At 35.0% G+C, this 24,517-nt stretch overlaps 1 protein-coding gene across 11 annotated transcripts in view; it reads right to left on the bottom strand.

Moving 5' to 3' along the window:
* The window catches only part of PPP1R12B (protein phosphatase 1 regulatory subunit 12B), a 110,096-nt gene that overhangs the window by 63,950 nt on the left and 21,629 nt on the right, over positions 1-24,517 (bottom strand). For 10 of the 11 annotated variants that reach the window (XM_070941595.1, XM_070941596.1, XM_070941598.1 and 7 more), the window contains exons 6-13: positions 21,916-21,990; positions 20,400-20,473; positions 19,533-19,678; positions 16,501-16,613; positions 12,090-12,290; positions 10,906-10,988; positions 9,269-9,394; positions 6,250-6,435 (exon numbers count right to left, since the gene is read on the bottom strand). In XM_070941595.1, coding sequence (XP_070797696.1) covers positions 6,250-6,435; positions 9,269-9,394; positions 10,906-10,988; positions 12,090-12,290; positions 16,501-16,613; positions 19,533-19,678; positions 20,400-20,473; positions 21,916-21,990 — 1,004 coding nt within the window. The remainder of the gene's footprint in view (positions 1-6,249; positions 6,436-9,268; positions 9,395-10,905; positions 10,989-12,089; positions 12,291-16,500; positions 16,614-19,532; positions 19,679-20,399; positions 20,474-21,915; positions 21,991-24,517) is intronic. The other variant, XM_070941599.1, reaches the window with a different exon arrangement.

Genomic DNA, 24,517 nt, shown 5'->3' with positions numbered 1-24,517 from the left:
GGAAAAAGACTAGCAATTGTTTGCCTTAATTGCAAAAGACTTGTAAGATTATACTTCCTACTACTTTATATTATCCGTATGTATGTCCGCATAACCATTTAAATGTTAACTTTTGCTACTACAATTATTGCTTGAAGGAAAATAGTTAAAACTTTAGCCAAACTTCTCAGTTCACAAGTCTGCTCATAGTTCATTAACACAAGGTAGATAAACAATTAACTATTATTTTCTGAGCATAAAGACCTAAAAAGAATGTTGTTAGTAAAATATCCTGGTCAAATTAAGCAAGCATGCAAAATCAATTTAATTAAAAACTTAAAAACAGCACAATAGACAATATAGATACTAATTAAAAGGTATTTTAGCCATTTTGTTGGGAGCAAACAGTAAATTTAAGATATCATTTTAGGATATTATTAACATACCCATGTTTCTCTTCACAACCTTTGCAATGAAGACTACAGGTATATAGGCTTATATACTTGCATTTATAAGTTATAAATATAAGTATATAAGTTACTTGCTGCTCTATTTTATCTGCCTGCCTTCCCTTCACCTTCACTTTTTAAAAATTAAGTCTCAATAAAATCACCAAAAATTCCCACCTTGAACCTTTACAGACAGACTGCCCAGGAGCTGAAATTCTTGCATGGACCGCTGCATAGGAAATCAGGAATTCAATAATAACACACAAGTCCTGACCTCTTCAACAACAACAAAAAAATGCAGCTTGCTGTCTGATAAAGCAACAGTAAACTTTTCTCTTCCGAACATGGAAGTAGTAGGAAGTCTGAAATAGCACACAGAATTCTTCCCTATCCTACATTGTCACCAGCACTGGCAGCTTGCTTTCTAAGAGGACAAACTTATCACAAAGCAATTAACAATGAAAGCAGGGCTGATAAGCACTTTCAACAGTAGGTGTTGGATGACTGCAAGCTTCTTTAAGGGTTTAGAGTCTTTTCCCTAACACAGCATGAATGGACAGATTCCTCTTAGTACCCTACAGACTAAATTTATACAGAACACTAAACCAGGTTAAGGATACAGTGAGTACATAAAATACTACGTTAGAACAGAATTAAAGCTGTTAGTTCTTCTGGGCCTAATTATGAAAACATAGCCTGTTTGGTTAATTTATGGTTCTATTTATTGTACAACTTTAGATTCAGTTATTTTAAAAAGAAGCAAGTTAAAGAACCAGCCAGATCTTAAAACGACAATTCTGGCAACCTTTATTTTAATGAAAATATTGTTGTGTGATGTACATCAAAAACCTGTACACTAAAAATATCTGATTCTGTAACTTACAGAGTAGGAACCCAAACTTTCAAGCCAAATTTAACCAACAAGGTCTCTCTGTCCTCGGAAATGTTTCCTGAAGCCTCTCTCTGGCCTGCTATCTTTTTTCTCCTGATACTTGCAACTTTAAATAACTTCAAATAAGCAAACAATATCCCAATCAAGGAACTGCCAAACATGTTAACAGTAGACAACAGCCCAATCAAGGAACCACCAAGACCACTCCCACCAATCCTGACAAAGCAAGCCACTAGTATATAAAATGAGAGCGAACCCCACTGCCAAGCAGCACTGATTATGTTACCTAGTTTGGTAATGAAACATCCTCAAGAAAATATCCAAGCTCAGAGAGCTCCAAGGACCCTACACTTCAAATAAATTGCATCACCTTAAACCAATATTTATTGACTGCTTGTTTTTCAAAAAGTGGTATAAAGAAGCTTCTCAACATTTTAGCTCCCTGGAAGACAGTATCTGAAGTTTTTTCCCTTTGTCTGCTCCTTTCTTTGATGTTTAAGGAAGAATTGAATAAAAGTAATCAGGAACTCTTAAAGTTGCTTCTTCCAAAATAACTGATGCCTATATATGTAATTTGCAAAGAAAGAGGCTTAGACTCATTCTACCATGAGATAAATCCTGTTTCTCACCTATTATAACCTCATGTAGTATTTCATGACTCAACAATTAGTATGTTAACTATCAAATAATATCTTTATTCGGACACATATAATGATTGAATATATTAGCCTTGAGATGTATATGCCATTTTAATAAGGCATTATTATTTGTTAAGTTTTCACCTCATTTTTTTAGCCCAAAGTAAATATAACTGTAATTTGCTTTGTTGATACTGTGCCCTGTACAGAAGATACAGACACAGTCAAAAGTATTTGTACCCTTCCATTTTTTCCTCAAACAATCCCAAATTTTTGTTATAAAATAGGTTTACAAGTGACACAAGTAAATGGCCATCACTGTTCTTTATTCCATTGTACATTGAGCTGACACTTTGCTTTTGATGTATGACTTCATATATTCTTGTAAATAATAAAATAAGTGCAAATAGCATGGACATAATTTTGATCTTTATAATAATTACTTATAATTGGTGCTTAGTATTTACAAGAATATGTTAAGTCATACATCAAAAACAAAGTAGTTGCTCTATACACTATGGAATAATGGAGGGTGGATGCCAAAAGTTGGCCACAATGGTAGCTTAGCTTCTCATATATTACAGTTTTCATACAGAAGGGACAAATAAAAGTTGTCAAAAACAAAGGAATCTTAAAAACATGGTTTTATAAAAAATAAATTGGCAAATTGAGACTGAAGAGGTTGTCGGAGAGAGTAATAGGGGAATCTAGCTAGCAGTAAAGTTGTTATCACAGCTTATGTGAATTGAAAGAGAAACTATTGAAAATGGAATGTTATTCTATTGGTTTCTATCCAGAGTAAGGCTAGCTGGTGAAATCTAAAATGAAGTGAACAGTTGATCCTAATAAGGATTTATGGGATGTAGAATGAGACTTGGAGAAGATTAAGTGTTTGAAGGAACAATCCAAAATAAAAAAGAACACTGAAGAGCACCATAGGAAAGTTTTTTTCAAAAGCCACAAATTAGATACAAGACGAGAAAATCAAAGGTTTGCATCTCTGAAGATCATTAGCCAAAGTGAGATCATCTGTCAGGTCTTCAGACTATGAAGGATGGTATTTTGCCCATTCATTTGGTAAGCCCTTTCCTTAAACACATATAGAAAAATAGGATTAGTCCTAATATCTAATTATATAAAGGACTGCTTATATGTTAGGAACACAATATGTTATTTATTTATTTATTATTGCGATTTAGATGCTGCCTTTCTCCCAAGGGACTCAAGGCGGCTTACAAAATGACAATTTCCAATACAAATCACAATAAAATAAAATTAAAATCAACACCCCAATTAAAACAGTTTAAAATTATAACAGTGTACATCCAAACGGATCAGTTGAGCTGGCGGAAGAGCCACGTCTTCAGCTCGCGACGGAAGGAAAGGAGGTCGGGGCTGTCCTGAGCTCGGTGGGCAATCCATTCCAGAGGGTCGGGGCTCCCACAGAGAACGCTCTCCTCTTATGATTGTATAATGAAAGGTATGGCACAAACTGCTTTGCCATCTTGTGTTTACTAGAAAAGGGGGCAAACTGCCACCACAACAAATGTAAATGTAAGCAGTTCAGAAGCTGGAAACGTGAAAGTGCTTGTCTGCTCCAACAAGGCATGGCTGATTCTAAAATTGTTTCGTACTGTTTCTGTAAGTTCCATAAAAAAGGAAAAAAAACTGGAACCTGTGTGATCCTGCCTGTTTCAGTCAGATACTGGAACATATCCTATCACAGCTACCTGAATATAATTCCATATGAGGAGCCGTGGTGGCACAATGTTTAGAATGCAGTATTGCAGGCTGATTCTGCCTACTGCCAGGAGTTTGATCCTAACTGGCTCAAAGTTGACTCAGCCTTCCATCCTTCCGAGGTCAGCAAAATGAGGTCCCAGTTTGTTAGGGGCAATATGCTGATGTTGTAAACTGCTCAGAGAGTGCTGTAAAGCACTGTCGAGCAGTATATAAGTCTAAATGCTATTGCTATCCATTCTTTTATTAATAAGGTGAGTTCTGTACTAGATAGCTAAATGTCTTCTGAGCTTTTGGGAAAATAGTCAGCTTGATGAAATAATTCAAGGGAGTCTACCAGTACTTATCTCAGTTATCTGGAAAGAGATCAGGCATCATACCGTTTCACAAGAAAGCTGTTAGGAAAAGGCTCTGCCTTAACAAGCTGAAAATTAAATTGGATTCTAAAATAAAGCAATCCAGTTACTGATATTTTGGCAATCTTATCTTACCAAATATAAATGTAACTCCTTGAACTGATTCTGTTAAAGAAGAAGAAGAACAATAATAAAGAGGACTCTTTTTTTTCTTTATGTCTTCTGTCAAGAACCTGGCAAGTATTATGGCAGGAACAATTAAGATTTATTGGCTGTATTAATTTTGGAATAAAATGCTTAGGAACAACATGTTGGAGCTCAAGTTCTGTTTTCATCAGGCATTTCTGATCTATTAATAGAGCTTTACAGCAGCTACTCCAAACTGATATTATCCAATATTGTTTAGCTAATAAAATCTATGCAGAGCAAACTACTTTAGCTGAAATTCATGCACAAAGGACTGTCCCTATGGCTCTCTTTTCTAGATATTACTGGAACAGTTTAAGATTGGATTACATCAAAAGTGCTATCAGCAAAGTATGAATCAGAACTGTAGAGGAGCTTGTAGGTAAAACCTGCAGATAAGGAACTGAACAAAGAATTGTGTTTTACAGATATCTTTCAGCATGCATAAAGATATGAGAGTGAATCAAGAAATTAGAGCATCTAAATGATTGGAACAGCACACTTTTGAAAGGAAGGACATTCCAGAGTGCTTACTTGTTTTTCCATAAGCTTAGCAATGCATTTAAATTTTAATCCAGTGACTTCAAACAGACAAGCAGTCTGTTATGGAGGCATCTTAATGATCTAATATTAGTCTGGAAGTTTATGTTGTTGTTGCTAAGAGAACACTGTAGCTTTGGGAACACTGAGTTAGATAAATGTACTATTGTGACAGCTGCCACTAAATGCCAAAATCCCATACTAAAATATCTGGAAATATCTGTCATTTTTCATTTTAAGCTTCTATTTAAAAACTTTTTAAAAAAAAATCTAATGATCTGTCTTTCTCAGAACCTATTTTAAATCTGCAAATTGCTCCTTGCTTAAGTGTCATACACTTTTAGCTCATTTGATTATTCAACAAAGCCTAAGCAACAAGATCCTAAAGGAAATCAACCCTGATTGTCCTATGGAAAGACAGATCCTGAAGCTCAAATACTTTGGCCACCAAATGAAAAGAGAGGACTGATTGGAAAAGATCCTGATGTTGGGAAAGATTGAAGGCAAACGGAGAAGGAGACAGCAGAAGATAAAATGGTGTCATCAATGCAGTGGCCATGAGTTTAGGTAGACTCAGGGAGACAGGGCAGGAAAAGGGGGTGGGGGTGGCTGGCGTGTTATGGTTCATGGGGTTGTGAAGAATCAGATATGACTTAGCGACTGAACAACAACAAAATCAACAAGAAAAAGAAATAATTGGAAATTCCAAATTCAAACGTAATTCTCATTTTCTACCATGATCCACAAAAAAATATCCACAGCTAATCACTAGTTAATAGAAACTTTATATTTTGAAGCATTCCCTTTTAAAGAAATGATAATTACAAAATCTTTAAGAAGAACTAATCATTCCAGAAATCTTAGATCAGATAGCACTCCAATTTATTTACTTAAGGAACAGAACAAGAATAAATATGTAAAATTATGTGCAGATACTTACAGTAAAATGTAAGTGGAATCAAAAAATGTATTGTGAGTAATTCTAGGATTCATTTATACAAATAAAAATTCTTTAACAAGAATTAATAAATAAAATGTAAAAGATTTTTACACAGTTTCAACTTTCTGTACAGAATATTCATAACTCATACATCCATGGAAAATTTACCAAATCAAAATAGAAGCTGGGATCCATTTATTTCACATTTCCTGAATGACCACACTAGTACTAGGAAACATTTCATAAGATAGTGAAGAATAAACCCTTTCATATAATGTCATTATATGAATAACATGAATTTTAGTGAAAGTAATTTTTATATTCAAAAGTATATATACCATGGCTCAGAGCACAACTTGAGTTGTACTAAATTATATGATCATGTTCTAACAAAAAGCAAAACAAATTGATATGATTACTAAAATAAAGCAAAAAAAAAAAAATTGGAAAGCTTAATATGGTCTTACCTACCAGTGGATCTGTGTCATGCAGTAAATGCAGCTCATAACTCCATAAAAGGCTCACTAACCTTCTTCGATCCCTGGCATCACCAGTAGATGACTCTGTTCCAGTCAGTGAGTTAGAATTAGTAGTTGTGACACCATTGGAACTTCCAGGTACAGTGAGATTTGTTATGACACTTAATGGAATGCTAGAAGAGACAGCCTCTGTGCTCTTCTCTGTGGTAGAGTCACTTTGTTGTCGGTAAGGGGCTCTGAAACATACAAAATGAACTCGTAAATAATTGTAAAATGCCTTAGGAGAACAAAGAGAAACAAAATGAATTTCACCGTTAATAAAACAGTCATCCGAACATTTTTATACAGTAATAGTGATTTCTTTTTAGTGCATAAATAATGACAATGAATATGATTAAAAATGTTAGAATAGGAATGAAGAAAGATAATTCCCCAAACATTGCCCTCTATCAGGTTCAGCTAGCAAAGCAACTGAGCACAAATGACAGAAGAGTTAACAACTGGAGAACTGTAATTAAAAAATCCAAGAAAAATCTTAATACAAATCAGTCAGAATAATATAGCTGGGTGGTAAAGAACTGCTTTGGGGTGTGTTGGAATACCAATGTCTATAACTCTTTACAGCAGGTACTTCTTTCCCTGGATCATACAATTAAGTGACTAAATGAACCAATTGTCAAATTTATTATTGTGTATTTTTCTTGCATTGTGTTTTTGTGGATTTATTCCAATGGAAAGATCCGGGTGAATTGTTTAGCTAACTACTAAATACATATTAAATGTGCAAGAACAGAAATAGAAAATGCCTAATGATCAACATATTCAATTAAATTAGGACATGGATCACAACAATAAGAAATTGCTTTTAGATTACTCATAGGATCAGGATGGGGGGAGAAAAGATAATGTTGAAAGATCCATGCCAACGTGAGCAATAGATCTCACAGTATTGTATGCAGACTGAAGCATACAGTAGAATAAATCAAATTTAGTCCATTTCCTAAATAAACAGATTATATTTACCAGAAACAATATGAAGCAGACAGTCAATAATGCAAGAGTTTAGATTGCAGCTAGCAAGCTATCTATGATCAGGTAAATTCTGTATTATCAAAAATGCTGTGATTGTAAGCAGGCTAATTAAAAATTAAGATTGCTATTTTTTGTTGACCTAATAGGCAACAATGAATAAATAAATATCAAATACTTTAAACTCAATATTCTACTTAAATTAAGAGAGTTGGTTTAGCAAAATAAAATGCCGTTATGAAAAAAAAAACCTGAAGCCTCTGCTAAGTTTGATTACAATCCAGCTCTACATTTCTTTGGATTCCTACTATGTTGTTTCCTTAGGATATTCAAGAATTAACAATATGATTTATCTTATACCTGATAATTTGGGCAAACTAAGGATTCTATGGATTATAAAATGCAAGGACACAAACGCTCCAACAAATCCTGGGATCAGATTAGAAGAAATGCAGTCACCTTCGATAACGAGATGAGTGACATATAAATGTAATAAATAAATAAATATTTATTTTCACAAGTGTGTAATAGGCCTAACTCAGGGGTCAGGAACCCGTGGCTCTGGAGCCGAATGTGCCTTTTTCATCCCTCCGCTGTGGCTTCCTATTGCTGGTTGGCTCCACAAATGATAGGGCTTTTGGTTAGGACAGGCAAAGGAAAAAGGACGCCATGCTAGGAGGAGACTCTATGGTGGGGGAAGTGGGCTTCCGGTCAGCAGATGAAAAAGGAGGCTACACTAGGAGGAATCTCTATGGTGGGGAAACTGGACTTCTGATCAACTCCAGAATTGAACGGGGGCTTCCGGTTAGGACCTTTGTGGCTCTTTGAGTGTTTAAGGTTGCCGGCCCCTGGCCTAACTAATAACAGCATAAACAAACAAGTCATTAAAATATTTAAAGTTATGTTTATAATACTGAAATGTTTTAAAATGAAAATCTATATTGCAGGTAGGAGACTATACCTATTATCATGGGAATTTATTTCTAATTGAGCAGTGGGTCTATCTTCTATGTTCTTCGCATGTCTTCACCACCTGTGCTATCCCAATGCTTACTTGAGTACTCACTATCTTTTTAAAGACAGCTTGTGAAGGGGAGGAATAATCCCTTCTGTCATTGGGCTACTGGGCTGACATTACTTGAGTATAATTCATTGTAAGGATAATTTACATGGAGATGATTCAAAAAGAAATAGAGTTTCCTTTTCAGAACATAACCTGGGGTTAATACAACTTTTAGTTACATATCTAAGGTAACTAAACCCTATTCGTGATATCTATGCCACATTCTCAGCACCTCAGCTACTGCTGCCTAAATGTTATGGTTTCCAAGCCTACTTTTAAAGTCATCTAGGCTAAAAAAAAATGGCCAAGCCTTTTCCAGATTTATGCAAAAAATCCTGGATAACTCCATCAATTATCCACATGTTTGAACTACACATCCTGACCTCTCAAACATTGCTTGTCCCCAGACTGCAATAATGTTGAGATAATATCCTATCATATACATATATTTCTATTGATGAATTATAGCTACAGCACTATATATGTATTATATTGCTTGCTTATAGGTTTAATATGATCTTACTGCTTTTATTGATCAGCATATTCTTTCAAATAATCTCTTTTCTTTATGTAATAATGTCTGCATATTTGCTTTCCAGGTTTTAATTATTTCAAAGCAAATGACAAAAGTGTATCATATTAATTTGCATAGCACACAAGAAACAAAATGTTCAGTATTTCCACAATGATACCCTCAACCTCCACTATAGTTTTAAATTAAAATAATACTTTCTTCTATTTCTTATATTTCACAAGATACATTTTATATGGATAAAATTTTCACGTAGAAAAAAAATTAAAATGTTGATAAATCATTGTTCTAATTATAGAAACAAAAGAGGCAAGTAAGATGGGCTACGTCATTTATCTTGGTTTTCCTCTTTTCTGGTTTTATGGCAGTCAGAATTTTTGCTAAACTGTTTAAAATTAATGCAACCTTGTACGCTTTTCCACCAAAAGTTTTAAATACACCTTACCTTTTCATATAGGTAGATATGTAGGTGGAAGGTGCACCAGTTGTAGGGGTTTCATTCTCCTTTGGTTCCTCCCTCCATTGTTGGCGAGAGTAAGGACCACTCCGTACCAAGTTAACAGCCGATTCTCTAAAATGGCAAATTGGGAAAGAGAGGGGCGGTAATTACACTTTTGTGTTTTATATTTTTCAGTTCTGACAATCCATGATAAGACACAAAGACTATGTTATGGTGACATTCTGTTTTGCTTGGCTTAGCCACAAGCACAACCAAAATCACCATGCTGTGGTTCATTTTTAAATTGCTAAGTTAACTGAGTAGTGTGCTGAATTGTTCTGTTCAGCAGTTCTGCTAAACTGCACTCAGTTGGCATAATAAATTAAAAACAAATATTTGTTTTGATATTAAAAGCAACCTTTTAATATCAAAACAAGCAGAAATTTCTGGAACTGAATATGTCACTCAAATGCACCTATGGCATTGAGACATATGCAGGTAGTCTATAACAGCAGTATTTCAACTGTAATCACATTCTGATCTATTTACCCAAACCCAAGCAAAAGGCATGCTTGCCAAGATCAAGCTAATGCTGGAGAAAAAAAATACTGGAAAATAAAAACCAACTGTTAAGAACACAGCATTTTATATAAATATTTTCTATGTACCTGAACTGTCATTAAATATTTCAGAGACAGATAATATACTCTGATAAGAATTAAAGTATGAAGAAGAATCAATTTTGAAGAACAGTTCTAATAGATAACTTGTAAAATATATAGTTTGAATAAAGTATAAAATGTGTATGAACGTGTCCTGTTCTCTGAGGTTATTTTTCTATTTTGCAGTAATTGAAATATGTCATTCTAAAATGTAGGGCTAATTGGGCAAACCATGCGAATGTACTATATACAAAATAAAAAACATATATATTCAATTCTCTCATCATTTTTAAGGTGGTGATGTAAAAGAACTACAGCCTTGGTGCAGGTCCTGAGGAGTTTTGCTCTGTTATCTGTGAATGGTTTGAACCTGTTGGGTCAGAGGAAATGAACAAGGTCCTTATGACTATGAGCTTGGCCATTTGTTCATTCATTCCATTCCCCCACCCCACCTAAGTCCACCTAGGAGGTGACACGTGATTGGGTTCTAGCGCTCATGAATTCTTCTTTGAGGGAGAGGGATGTCTCTGCACCTTATAAGGAGGCGTCACATTTGTCAGATTGACAATTATATAAATTTGATAAATAAATAAGCAAGGAAGTCATAACTAATATATGTTACTGTATCAGAACAGTATTTTAGTTATAGTTTTATAACTTTAGTTATAGCTTAATGATAAAATGACTTGGTTGGTCTCCAAATGCTAAGCAGTCTTAGATCTGGTTGGTATTTGGGTGGAAGAAGTCTATGAAATAACAGGCCTATTGGCTAGAGTAGGAAATTGAAAAAAAAAACCTCATTGGCAAGAAAATTATATGGACTTGTTGGTAGATTTGTATGGGTTTATATTTTATTGCAAAATGTAACCAAGATATAGGAGAAATAAGGAAAGTGAGGGGGAAGGAACTGTCCCACAGATTCAGTTCATACTGTAAACATTTACTCCTATAAATCTGGGGCCATTACTGAAAGGGTCTTACCGGTTTTCCTTTTCTTCAATGTCACCTGTATTATTTAATCTTCGAGGGGATATTGAAGCAAAATAGATTCTATTATCCTTGTCCTGCAGAAATAAGAACAAATTCCTAAATTACAGCAATTTTTTGGACATGAATTTTTTGAAATGTTTTACTTTTTTATTGTTCAATACATAATATGGCATGAAGGAATGTGCATAATTTTTTTTAAATCACAGGAGCTGAATATTTTATATATTTTATTTAAAATAAATATATAATTCCCCCAGAATATTTTGTAATTGTGCACTTTTGTACAATTGTACAAAAAGTTTGTACAATTTTTCTGTCTACATTTCAGGATATGAAGCTAGTTTCAAATCCATAATTTACTTATTTATTATATATATTGATGAAACCAGCAGCTTCATGAAGATATTAAATAAGATGGGGCGAGACCAGCAGCCTGGACCATCGAACACTGGAATGTCTAAGGGCTCAGCTCCTTTCCCAATAATATTGGGAAGGATATAGAGAGGTTCTTCATCTCTCTCCAAGTCCCACCACAGGCCATTCACAAAAATGTTCAATAGCCAGACCTTAATAGATGGTATAACTCATCCAGACTCCATTTACTTGGAGACCAAGTATCAACTACAAGAATTATCTAGGACAGGGGTGTCAAACTGGCGGGCCGGATGCATCATACGCAGGCCATGCCCACCCCAGCTCCGCGAATGGGAAAAGTGTTGGGAAATGTTACATGATGGCAATGTGACGCAATGAATTTGACACCCATGTTCTAGGACATTTCAATCCAGGAATGACTTTTTCAAATCATTGCCTTTTCCAAGACCAACAGCATTAGAGTTGAATCAATCCACAGAGGAACTACAATTAGAAGTAAATGCTGAATAGCACTGACCATGGTCAAGATCAGCATCAATATCATCTGTTTCATAACTTAAAGTGAAGAAAAAGTGTTAGTTTTTGAAAGAGAAAAGATAGATAAAATCTATCATAGCCTCCATTCCTCAAATGAAGTTAAGTCAATCTCTGTATGACAGAAAAAGCAAATCCTAATTCTAGTTAACAAGTAAAGTACTACACCAAAAACAAAACAAAACTAGATTAGATTAGATTATTCAGCATTATTTTAGTTTTCAGAACATGGATTTCAAAGACAGTGAAGTCAAATTATTGTGTACCTTCTCTTGGTTATCTAATAGTGCAGATATCCGAGGGGTTGAAGAAGAGTAATAGATGGAGCTGCCTTTCTCTTTGAGAGTGTCACTGGGCATGCTGTCCTCACTAAGTGCATTTTGGCTGCTAGTTTTCCGCAAGCTTAGCCTCCATGATGATGGTGATTCATCTTTTTGTTCTTCAGGCTTGTTAAGCAATGAACTACACTATAAAAGGTGGTAGAGACACAGTGGCTTGAGGACATAATTGGAAAAGCCTCAATTACTTCATTCCAACATCATGACAGTGTCAACAAGAGAACAATGACTCAGAGAGGTAGCAGTTCCTTTCACTGTATACCTTTAAGCAGACTTTAGCCAGCCATGTTTCACATTAAACAGCAGCTTAGATTCAATGGCTTAAATGGCCCTTTTCAGCCTAAGAGTTTGTCTCCTCTTGTACAACTAAAATGATCCCTTTTTACCTCACAGATGCTTTAAATTTACTGCAAAGGGGAGCTCCAGAGTGCATGTTGGCTTGAGAAAGACGTATATGTTCTCTAAGATAAGCCATTCTACTGAATGACAAAACAATTGCATATTAAATGCCAAGACAATGATATCAAAATATCATATTTTCTAATTAAATTTATATAAAACATCATACAAATATGTGCACACCCACACCAACTCTAAAATGTCAATTTGTCCATGTTAGTGCTTTTTATAATCATTAATCAATCTCGTTTAAACATAGTATGGTGATTTTTTTTTTTTTAGAAGTGAGAGGCTGACTCATTCAAAACAAGTTATAATATACATAGCAGAGGCAGTATAAACAATAGTCAGGTTCCAATAGACAGTTTAATCTAAGCTAAAAGTTCAACCCCTACCAAGCATTTCAACATCACCGAAATAAATCAGAAGTACTAAATTAATTTATACTGTAATCCAATTAGTGTTTAAATAGCCACCTGCCAATTGGAGTGCTTAAATTAATTTGTCTAATAGTTTTTAGATGTTACATGGTAGGCCATATTTTAAATCTGAGCTGATTCCAAATCCTATGTGATATATTAGTAGTAGTGTTGTGACTATTTTAAGTGTATTGACTATCCAACTCCAATTGATACTAGTAGATTGCTGAATTTGCATGCCTAAGTCAATCGCTAAATAGAAGTCCGCATGTGAAAAAGAAACAGAATATTCCTGGTTTCTCCAAGACTAGAATCAAGAGTACAAATCACAAAAAGATGTAGATTCTGACCATAATCGGTAAGAAAGTTAATTAAAATATTTGGAAAGAAATATCATCATTCAAAGTTAAAATAAAACATAGTGCATAGTAGACATTGAAGGCAGGTGAAGGACATAAGGAAATACAGGTAGTCCTCGACTTACAACAGTTCGTTTAGTGAACTGAAAAATGTGACTTATGGCCGTTTTTCAATTACAACCTTTGCAGCATCACCACAATCATGTGATCAAAATTCGGACGCTTGACAAATGATTCATATTTATGACCATGGCTGTGTCCCAAGGTTACGTGATCCCTTTTTGCGACTTTCTGACCAGCAAAGTCAATGGGGAAGTCAGATTCACTTAACAACTGGGTTACTAACTGATCAACTACAGTGATTCACTTCACAATTGTGAAAGAAAGGCCATAAAATGGGACAAAATTCACTTAACAAATGTCTCACTTAACAACAGAAACTTTGGGCTCAATTGTGGTCATAAGTAAGGACTACCTCTATCTTCATTCTGACATACTAAAGACTAGTAAAATGCTTTTGAAGGAATTAAGTGAATTCTCAACTTTCATTTTTGCTCTTGTTTCTTCGGGCTACTCCACACGCAACATTTAAACCCTCCCATAATATGCTTGCAAGGCTACATGCTCTTATTAATATTGGCCAGCAGAAGTGATTAACTGCAGCTCTGTTGCAGTGCATAGGAAACTACTGCAAAAAAAATATGCAACCCTATCAGCATTGTTGCTTTGCAGTAGGCCATTTCCATTAGCACGTATTTCCATTTCAGTCTGCCTCTTAGTCTTTGAATGTCCTCTCTTATTGTAATTGTTAACTCAAGACTTGTGCCTAAAATTATAAGCCACTGGTTAAACCAACATAGCATCTTGAAAGTGTCTGAAATTGTTTTGTTAGTAAATAGTTAACTGGTCAGTTCCTTAAACAGAAGGGAGGAACTAAGAGAACTTTGAAAGAAAGAAAGAAAAGAAAAGCATATAGTTGACAATTGGACAGAGGATAATAAAGTAACTAGTTTATCTTAAATGTAAGGGGAGGAAAAAGTCTGCTAAGACCTTGAGACAAGCTATACATGCATTCTGTAATAATGGAACATTTTCTATGTTCATGGAATGTTATTTGTTCATGACCAGTGTTCGTGATCACTGGGTAAAATACAAGGTTGAATGTAATACCTGCTGCCAAATGTCTAACATACTCTGCTATCACATAAAGAATAAGAAGATATGGCAACATCAATAGAAAATCAAACTTCAATCTCAGAATGTTTGTCTTTTGATTATCAGTGATATTTTAAAGAATACTTATCTAACTTGAAATAAACTTGCAACAAATCATGCCACCTCTGTATAAATAAATCCTGATTTTGTTCCATTCAGCATCCCAAATTCACAGAGCAGCAGCATTGCAGCTTTCACTACTGTGAACAGCTTTTTAAAAAAGAAAGGGAAAAAATCCTGATCTCTGTTACACAAATGAAGCATCACATAAGGGAAAACCTGAAGGCAGAGGACTTGTGGGATGTTGATTTTTCCATTCTCCTATTGATCAGATGGAGAGCATCGACTAGCAGATGCAAAATTATCAGCAACTGCAGAGAATACAGTCATAGGATATTTTGAAAATGATCCCTGTAGCCTTTTCATTTAGCAACCTAACCAAAATTATCTCCTTGTTTAGCTACAATTGGCTATTTATTTATTTATTAATTACTAATTAATATGGAGGAGTGAGATGTTTTAATTACTCGGTTTTTCATCGCAATCAACCTTTTCATTTTTCAGATGGATTCCTACTCATTTGCAGCTTCCAAGCTTCTGTATGTTTGACTCACAGAGGTGTCATCTCCTGTTTATGGCAGTTGAATGTATTTTGGAAATATCTAAAGAGCAAATGATAGTTGCTCCTACGTGTTTTAAGGCAGTCCACTGCAAAGTTATGCAAATTTTTCACTGTATTCCAGGTATTATCTCTGCATAGATTCCAAAGAGCAATAACATTAAATACAGCCCCTCTTTCTTCATCTAATAGTTAATAATTTCCCAAGATGAAGGAACATTTTTAACTAAAACTTACATTCAAACAAATGGTTCAATACCTTACATTCAAACTAATTTATCCTATTTAATGAAATGTACTTATAGGCAGCAAATTTTTCATGCATACTGGTACACATTACACATATAATATTACTGTTTATATCACTGACCATCTAAGCTCCTGATAGTTTATAACAAAAACAACATCATAATGAATAGGTAAATATTAAAAACATTTCACTAATGGTTTAAATTAATGTCAGGGGAGGTCAATTCTCCCAATCTGACTAGGCATGTACTACACTCAATAGAAACTTAATTATGATGAAAATATCTTAGATAACAAGTACATTTATTACTGACTGGAAGTGCTTTATGGACTTTTTGCTGAACGTGGAAAAAAATGAATTGGTGTTTTGTGGATCTCATGATTAGAAAGAGTAAAATGTGGAAAGAATGGAATCATGATGTAACTTTAGAACAGGAGGATAGATGATAAATGTATTTTTAACTGTTGTGAAAAGAGATTAGGAGCTGCTTCTTTATTTATTTTTTTCTTTTCTTTTTTTCATTATTTATCATTTTTGTATTGTTTTTACTATTGCATAAAATTCTTCAATGGAAATGATGAAGATAGCCATATTTATACTAAGAAAAAAAAAACATGTTTTTGACCTAGGAAGTTTGATTTTTTTCAGAGTCAACATATGAACAAATACTGAATTTAGCATCATTAATGACATGAACCCATTTAAGACCACTTTTTTGGGGGGGGGGGGACCAAACACCTGCAGTCTGATATTTCTGTATAAAATTAAATGTATACAAAATAAGCATAATATTTATTACAGTTTTTTCTGGTATTATGTTGCTGATTAAACTGTAGAAGAATAGGAAACAACTGTTTTGGTTCCAAACTAAACAAATAACATCAAATATGTCGATCAACTCAAAGTCAGTTCTTGATGGTTTTTAACTATGCTTTTTCAAAATAGAACATAGATTCATTCTTCCAATGTTTATACAAAGTAAGTTCTATTTAATAAAAGAATTTAAGAAGTCATTCTTCATAGGATAAAACTTTAAATGTAACCTCTAACCCCTTACCTTAAGTCCCTGTCTACTTACTTTTCGAGCAGGAGCCATAGTAAAAGTGTTATGTTCTGGGGGTGGTATTTGTTCTGAGATGAGAATTCTGGATTCATGTTTGGAATGGTTTGCAATAGACTCTTCTTTGCTCTCTAAGAAGATGGGAGGCAGAGGATGAAAGATCTGCAGACATTCTACAATAATTCTAGATTTAACTGAGCAATGTGTTCTGGGCATTCTAGCCCTATTCTTTTGAAATGCTGCAGTTAAACATATATGCCCATTTGAGTTACTGTATGTTAATCAGTATATATTTAATAAGCCATTGTCCTATAGTCTGAACAAAATGTTGCCACTGTGGACCAGTAATTTTCTAACATGCCTACTGATTTCCCACACATTATTTTAGAAAGGGCTACAAAAGTCAAGGAAGTAATAAATTCATTCATTCAGTCTGAAGACCTTGGACCCCAAATTTAAATAAATGCGAAACTACTTTAATCTAAGTCATGATTGAATCATCAAAGAATTGCTATGCTTGAATTTATGATTTTATAAAAAATCATTTGAAACTGGTTCTGAGACTTGAACATGAATGAAAAGGCCATTTTTTTGTGGGCCCTGTACTTTGTTCCAGTCTATTTTAGACTGAACTCTATCTTTAAAAGAGATTTTTCATTAGGCCTTTAGGAAGAGCTAAACATCAAATACTAAGGAAGTATTAACGTCAAATTTTTGTACATTTTATAAGATGGCAATAAATGATAAGAACATTGTCAGGCACAAATTTCTGGGAATGCAGAAGGCTTCAGATCGTTCTGTGATAAGAGGTGAAGGCAAAACCGCCTAAATCTGAATACCAGAGTCGAGTATACATGCATCCTCCTGCCTACCTACCCCACAACCCACCCACCCCTCTAACTGCACATTGCACAAAATATATTAAGCCCTTCATACTAAAAATACTGTTTCAGAAGATGCACATGAAATGTGAATGCCCAGTATGAAGCTGCAAGAAATTCTGGCATGCATGCATTTATACTGCTGTATATCTAAAAGCTGGTATCAACAATAAATATTGGCCAGCCAGCTACTACTTGAAGCAAGGTTAAAAAGGGACCACAAGAATTAAGTGAAACTTACATTTCTTTAATTAAAATAATAATTCCTTGACCATTTTATCTACTTCTGTAGAAGCAAATAATTTTCCAAGGTGACAAATAGCACCAACATTTCCCAAGTTTAGGAATGTGCAAATTAGGAGTTCAGAGATGGAACTGATAAATTATGTATATCCATACCATAAGTTTTTGCCATTAATTCTGTATTCTGAGTAATTACTTGTTTTGATGCTACAATTACTAGTACAAAATTCTACCGTAATATAATGCTGCACTGCAGCAATATATCTTGTGCAGTCCTCCAATTTTTAATCTAGAAAAATATGTAGTTAGAAGTTTCCTAAATTTATGTAGCACCACCATGTGCATTCAAAAGCTGCTAATGTATCTAAGAAAAGCGAAGGAAGCTGAGTAATTTTTCAGAAAAAAAACTCACTGCTGTAAGCAGTCATTTACTATGTGAAAAAGTATGTTTAATTGTGACTGTTCAGTAGATTTTAGCATTACTTGCTATCTGCCTAGCAAAGGAGAAGGGGCTAGGGATGCAATGAATCATTGTCATCAATGTTCTCCTGATTAATGAATTATGAAATGCCAGGTACTTCCTGAAGAAAGTGGGTGGGGGACTTTGAAGGGATGTGTAAAATCATTCCAAATATGAACCTCCATGAAATTGCTGTTTCAGGCATTTAAATTTAAGAAAACTGAGACCACTTCCAAAGCAGAAAGCAGCCTCTTTCATACTTGGAATAGCCTTTTCCGCATTCAAACTGCAAAATCTTGTAAAGTTTCACAATCATTTGTATTCCATAGATGCTGATTCTTGACCTGTTCATGTGAAATGGCTGAAAATATTTGTAGCTTGGGTGGTAGATGCTGGTGGTGGTTTCTTTTCCAAGCTTGCTGTTTAGCTTCCGAACATTTCATCACCAGGCTAGGTGACACCCTTAGAGGGGCTTCGGTTGAAGCGTCTTATTTCAGTTCTTCTCTGATTTTATTGATCTCATGTGGTCATGTGGTCAGTGGATCATGAGTCTGGCTGGTCATGCCATATGACCGGTTGGTCATTATGTGTGAAGGTCACCAGGTGAAGAGGTAGTCAGTGTCGTTGTTGGTTAGTCACTCAATTGCTACTGTTCCTTATGGGTTCATAGGCTGGCTCCAAGTTGACATGTTTGTTGATAGATTTGTTAGTTGAATACCAGGCTTAGATGAATTTGTGTTTGTGGTGTGTGGTGGACAGAACAAAAATCATGGGCCATGCACGCAAATTTATTGAAGCCTGGTATTCAACCAATGGATCTATCAACAAACATGTTGACTATGAACCCATACGGAGCCGTATCAATCAAGCAACCAACCAGCTCACATGACCCACCAACCACATGACCACATGAGATCAATAAAATCAGAGAAGAACTGAAACAAGATGCTTCAACCAAAGCCCCACTGAGGATGTCATCTAGCCTGGTGACAAAACGTTTGGAAGCTGAACAGCAAGCTCGGAAAAGAAACCACCACCAGCACCTGATAATGTGATTGTATTGAGGCAGAATTGCTAGTAAACAGAGTAGACTAGATTACTAACTGAACTAAGTGTAACTAGGTTACTGTCATAAGAAAAATTTCTCAAAGGGTTTAAATTTACTTAATGGCAATGGAATGCCATTGGTGGGCACAGAAAAGTAGAGATAGAAACCTGGGAGATGAGATGGATTAAGCTGTCTGGAATTTTAAAAACAGGGATTTCACATTGCAAGATATTGTTACCAATCTTAACTAGCAACACTCCGTATTTGAATTGACTATCTAAAGCTATAGGCTTACATAAAAGTTCTGAAAATGACTTCATCAGTGCAGCTTCATAGAATTCTCTTGCTCAAAAAAAAGGGAAAAGAATATCTGTTTTAAATATATTACTTTACTTATTTATTTAAATAAATATATTACCTGCCTCCTTTTCAGTATCTGATTCTGAAACTTCATCTTCTTCAGCTTCTTCCTCTTCCTCAGAGCTGGAACTACTAGATTCCTTGTTCTCTTCTTCGGTCTCTAACGATTTTAAAGTATCTGCTTCATAAATAATCTTCTCTTTGCTGAGATAAAAACCAAGAAAAGTATTTAGAACAACAACAAAAAAATCAAAAACTAAATGGGTTAAGAAATTGAAAATGTAAGATTGCCACAAGTTAAATCATTTCTGGAAAAAAGTAGAGTGATAGACTAATTCCTCTTATTAAAATTCATGGCCCTCATTTCAGTATCACAAGTTTATAGCTTTTATGAATATAATGGGACAGGAAGAGAAAGTTACTTGAAGGGAAAATTGGTTTTTAAAAAGAAGTTGGCCAGTTTCTTCAGAATCACATCAGCAGAGTACTGAAATTCAATAGCACAGACTATGAGTAGTTCTAGGCCTGGAGACAGAATATTTTTTGATAAAACAGCATTAAAAATTAAGCATAACTTCAAACAAAAAAAATCCTGTTTAACCACTTGAACTTTAGAAGCTCAAATTAAATTATATTGATTTATAGCATTTATATTCTACTATTTTTCAAGGAAGTCAAGGCGTCACATATGGGGATTCCCTCTTAGTTTATTTCTCTTAAGAACTACTTGGTATAGTAGGCTGAGCTAAGAAATAATAACTGACCCAAACCCACTTAGTGAGATCCACATCTGGATGGTGAACTGAATCAAGTTTCTTGGATTCTAATCTTATGCTTCAACCTCTAATGCTCGCTTCTTCCACCCCATTAATTTAACATCAAATTTCACAATAAACACAAAAACATCTTGGACAGAGAATCTTACTTTTTGAAAAGTCCACTTTGAACTTTACCATTCATATCAGCTTCAATTAATTTGTTTGATTCTTCACTACGCAGCTGTCAAAAATGTAATTGGAAAAATATATTAGTAAACTGTTACTGTTCTTATTGTCTAGCATGTCAGTATAGGCAATTGGCAGAATTGCAACTCTTTTAAGCATTTACTTTTTGTTTAAGGTAGTGAGAATTTATTATGAGAAATATATAAAACTGAGATACATATATGAAACAACCATACTGAGTCACTCACTAAGTTTTTCACACCAAAAACATCAAGGCAGTTTTAGTCCAACCCCAGTACCTCATAATAATCTGCTTTTGAAATATGAAACCAAGGAATCAATATTCTCCAAAGCATCTGAAGGTACAATATTCTTCAAAGCATCAAGATAGGACAAGAAGCAATGAATGAAAGCTAATCAAGGAGAGAACCAATTTAAGAATATTTTCTGACAGTTAGAACAATTATTCAGTGGAACAATCTGCCTCCAGAAGTTGTGACTGATGCAACACTGGAGATTTTAAAGAACAGATTGGACAACCATTGGTCTAAAGTGGTATAAGTTTCCTGCCTGAGTAAGATTCCTCCCCCACCCTCCTTATATTCCAATCTTTCCTTCCCCTCTTCCCCCCCCCCCCCCCCGGCTAATGTCAGGCTATCAGCTCATGAAGTTTGGATAGGTGATCCATGACAATTGCAATGTAGGGAAAGTGAGCAGTGCATATCTATAGTTCTCTCTCTCTCTCTCTCTCTCTCTCTCTCTCTCTCTCTCACACACACACACACACACACACACACATACACATCCTTGGGAGGCAGGCCATTTTAAATTAACATTCATCTTCTTTTACAGCAGCCATGAAAAGATATTCAAATACTGTGATGGGTCTATTCCCTATGACTCTCTATGGAAATGAAAAGTGAACTTCAAAGAGGCGGAATAGGAAAAGTACTGAGGCTTTTAAGTTTGGTGTCAGAGAAGACTCCTGAGAATACTGTGGACAGCCAAGGAAACAAACAAATGAGTCATTGAACAAATCAAGTCAGAATTATCACTTGAGTGAGTACCAATGACCAGGCTCAGATTACCCTACTTGTAACATATTATGTGGAGAGCTAGCTCCCCAAAGAAGGCTCTAATGCTAGGAAAGGTGGAAGGAATGAAAAGAGGATGACTAGCAGCAAAGCGAGGGACACTTTAGTTACAGTGGTGATGAGTGCACTATTGGAAGATCTGAAGGTTAGGGACAGATTGCACTGGAAAATATCTATCTCTGTGGTCACTAAGAAAAATGACTTGTTGGCCACATAATGTCAAAAAAGCAATTTTACTTATGTTATTTTTACATTTTTAAACAACTTCAATCAACACATGTTTTCATATGTAACTATCACAAAACACAGACTTCATCACATTCCACTACCTTAAAAAATTTTTTGTGCATTTTCTTCTTATGACTTTTTGATTTTTTGATTAAGAGGGGTACCCAGAACCTACCATATTCTGTTTCTTCTGCAGCATCTCTAAGTGTTCAACCAATCCCTCATCAGCAACATCAAATGGTGTTTGACCCTAAAGGCATGTATAACAACAGCAAACATTTATTCTGGATTTGGCATTTCTTTAACACGAGAAAAAGATTTCTTTATGTCTTTGTGAAAAACAAATTTTAAAATATGCAAAACTACTTAGCAAAAAGTGGCAAAAACTTCTAGGTTGACTCTTTTTTCTTAGAAACGGTTCATGTATTTTAACTTGTACTAGTTGCCAAATTAGCTTATATTTTACTATGTATTTTTATCATATAACCATATAGAAGTATGGAGCTGGAAATATATGGCTATTAGACATATTGGGATGTCAAAATATCAGATACTGTTATGACCGATTTAAAAAGGGTACAGTAATAGTATCAAAATTATATTGTATCAGGTGAATTAGAGCAGATACAATATTCCTAATCCAATTTCCAATCTTTCCTTTTTCTATGACAATTTCTCCATATTAGTCCATGGTTAAAGATTATGTCTGTGATAATCTTAATATTAAATAGGCAACCCATGGCCTATTGTGCCATCATTTCAGAGGTATTTCCTTACCTAAACAGAGAAACAGAAGGACCCCGAGTGGGCAAAAAAGCAGTGGGAGAGGCAATGACTTCCTGCCAGTTTCCCCACTGATTTTCCTTGTAGGAAGCTGGCAGGGCATGTTGGAAATCCTGATCATGTGACCTCAGCTGACCAAGGCAGCACAGATTTTGGATGCATTCTATATTGTAGCCCACTTGAGATATGCCGACTCAAAAACTGTCATCATATAATGCACAATTTTGCCCAATTGCAGGTTACAAACCATCGAACACACGAGAGCTTTACCAGTATGCTAGACAAGCCATGCCTCATTAGGTCATCCTTTTGGAGATATTTCCTTATCTTAACAGAGAAACAGAATGACTATGGCAGATTGCTATTGTTTGGGTTTTAAAATTAAAGAAGAAAATATCTTGTTGTTAAAGAAGAAAGATGAGTAGTAAGACAATAGATTTATCAATGCTACATTAATTGAAGAGTTCATAAGACAGAGAATGCCAATTATCTATCCTGACTTTTCCCTATATACGGTTGAACCTGGCATTTTCTCCAGGGAATGACAATGGCAGACTCTTTGGCCAATGGTGCCGATATCAACAAAAATATTACATTGTGCAAGTCAGGCATTTTGCTTCACTCTTTCTCTGTTGAAGTCTTGTTGAAGGTGAATATTGTCATATTGATGAATTGCAGTAATTAGTATTTGTCACATATTGAGTTGATTTTCCCTTTCCTCCTCCATCTTTTCTTGCTTCCTTACTCTGCACCTTTCCTTGTGATTCTGGAGATGTGCAGCCTTTTCATCCTCAGTTTCTTCACCTCTCTCTTCCTTGCTGCATCTTGATATTTAGAGTTATCTCTTGACAATGACACCACAACCACTCCTCTTGGTGGTGATGGTATTTTAATTTTTTTAAACCAGTGATACAGTGTATGTTTGTGTGCCAGAGAAGGAGCACATAAAGCAATAAAAATATCCAGCCCTTTCTTCTTACATCTTAAAGTTGGTTTTTCTTTAAGAGCCACGCAATGAGTCAACTCATTGCTGCTGGGTGGGGAAGGGAGTGAGGGATTGCGAGTCTGGCTGGGAAATAGTCATGGAATGTTGAAAATGAAAACCACACAAGTTCACTCATTTGAGGTTCAAAAATTGTTGCCCTATGATGCATCCTTTTGCCCAGGTAAAGTTAATCACAACTAAAATTTCAGTAGTCTGTGGATTAGTATATCACTAGCTGATTCTTCTTTTCATAAAAAATTATAAACTGATTCTGAAATTCTCATTAGCTACAACCCCAGTCACAATGAAAACAGATAAAATACAGAAGCAGATGGCAATATATTGTGTGCATTTGTGTCCTAGAGTAGGAAATAAAGCTCCCAAGTAACAAAAGAAAAATGCTGACTGATTTTCAAGTTATCTTCGTCAACCAGACTATTCACAAGAATATCAATAAAAAAACGAAATCAGAACTTTTCAGAGAATTGATGGCCCAGTCCAGAGGCATTTCTATTGTCAGATAAATTAGCTGGTTTCAAATCTGTTTGGGTACTCATGATGCTTTCTAAATGCACAGTAATTTCAATTCATTTATGTAATGATGAAGAAGTCTCCATGAAGTCTCCTTTCTCCCTCCAACTACTTATTTTTTGAATCCATGTGCTATGATTATCTTGTGTTTTGGGATTTATTTTTTCAAAAACTGCCTCTAGATACCATACCAGACATAGATGCTCCATACATTCTTCAACTGACCACTGAAGCTGTTGCCTTGCAGGGAATTGCAACATCCATATGAATCACTGGTTTCAGGACTATTAGCAGGAAATCTAAATGTTATGCTAAAATTAACTTTAAAGTTTCAAAAAATTCAAACACGATCACCATTGTTATCAGACTTTGTTGTTAAGTTTCCCTTGCCTCTTTTTCACTATTTCCTTAACTCTCTCGATATGCCTTATTTTCCTATATATTATATTTATAGCAAAATTGGTTTTGCCCCAAGAGC

This window comes from Pituophis catenifer, unplaced genomic scaffold (genome assembly GCF_029215685.1).
Source record: "Pituophis catenifer annectens isolate HBS135680 unplaced genomic scaffold, rPitCat1.0.hap2 SCAF_3, whole genome shotgun sequence".
In the NCBI taxonomy this organism is placed as follows: Eukaryota; Metazoa; Chordata; class Lepidosauria; order Squamata; family Colubridae; genus Pituophis; species Pituophis catenifer.
Note: the sequence above shows the minus strand (reverse complement) of the source record. Positions and strands in the feature narration are given on the sequence as shown.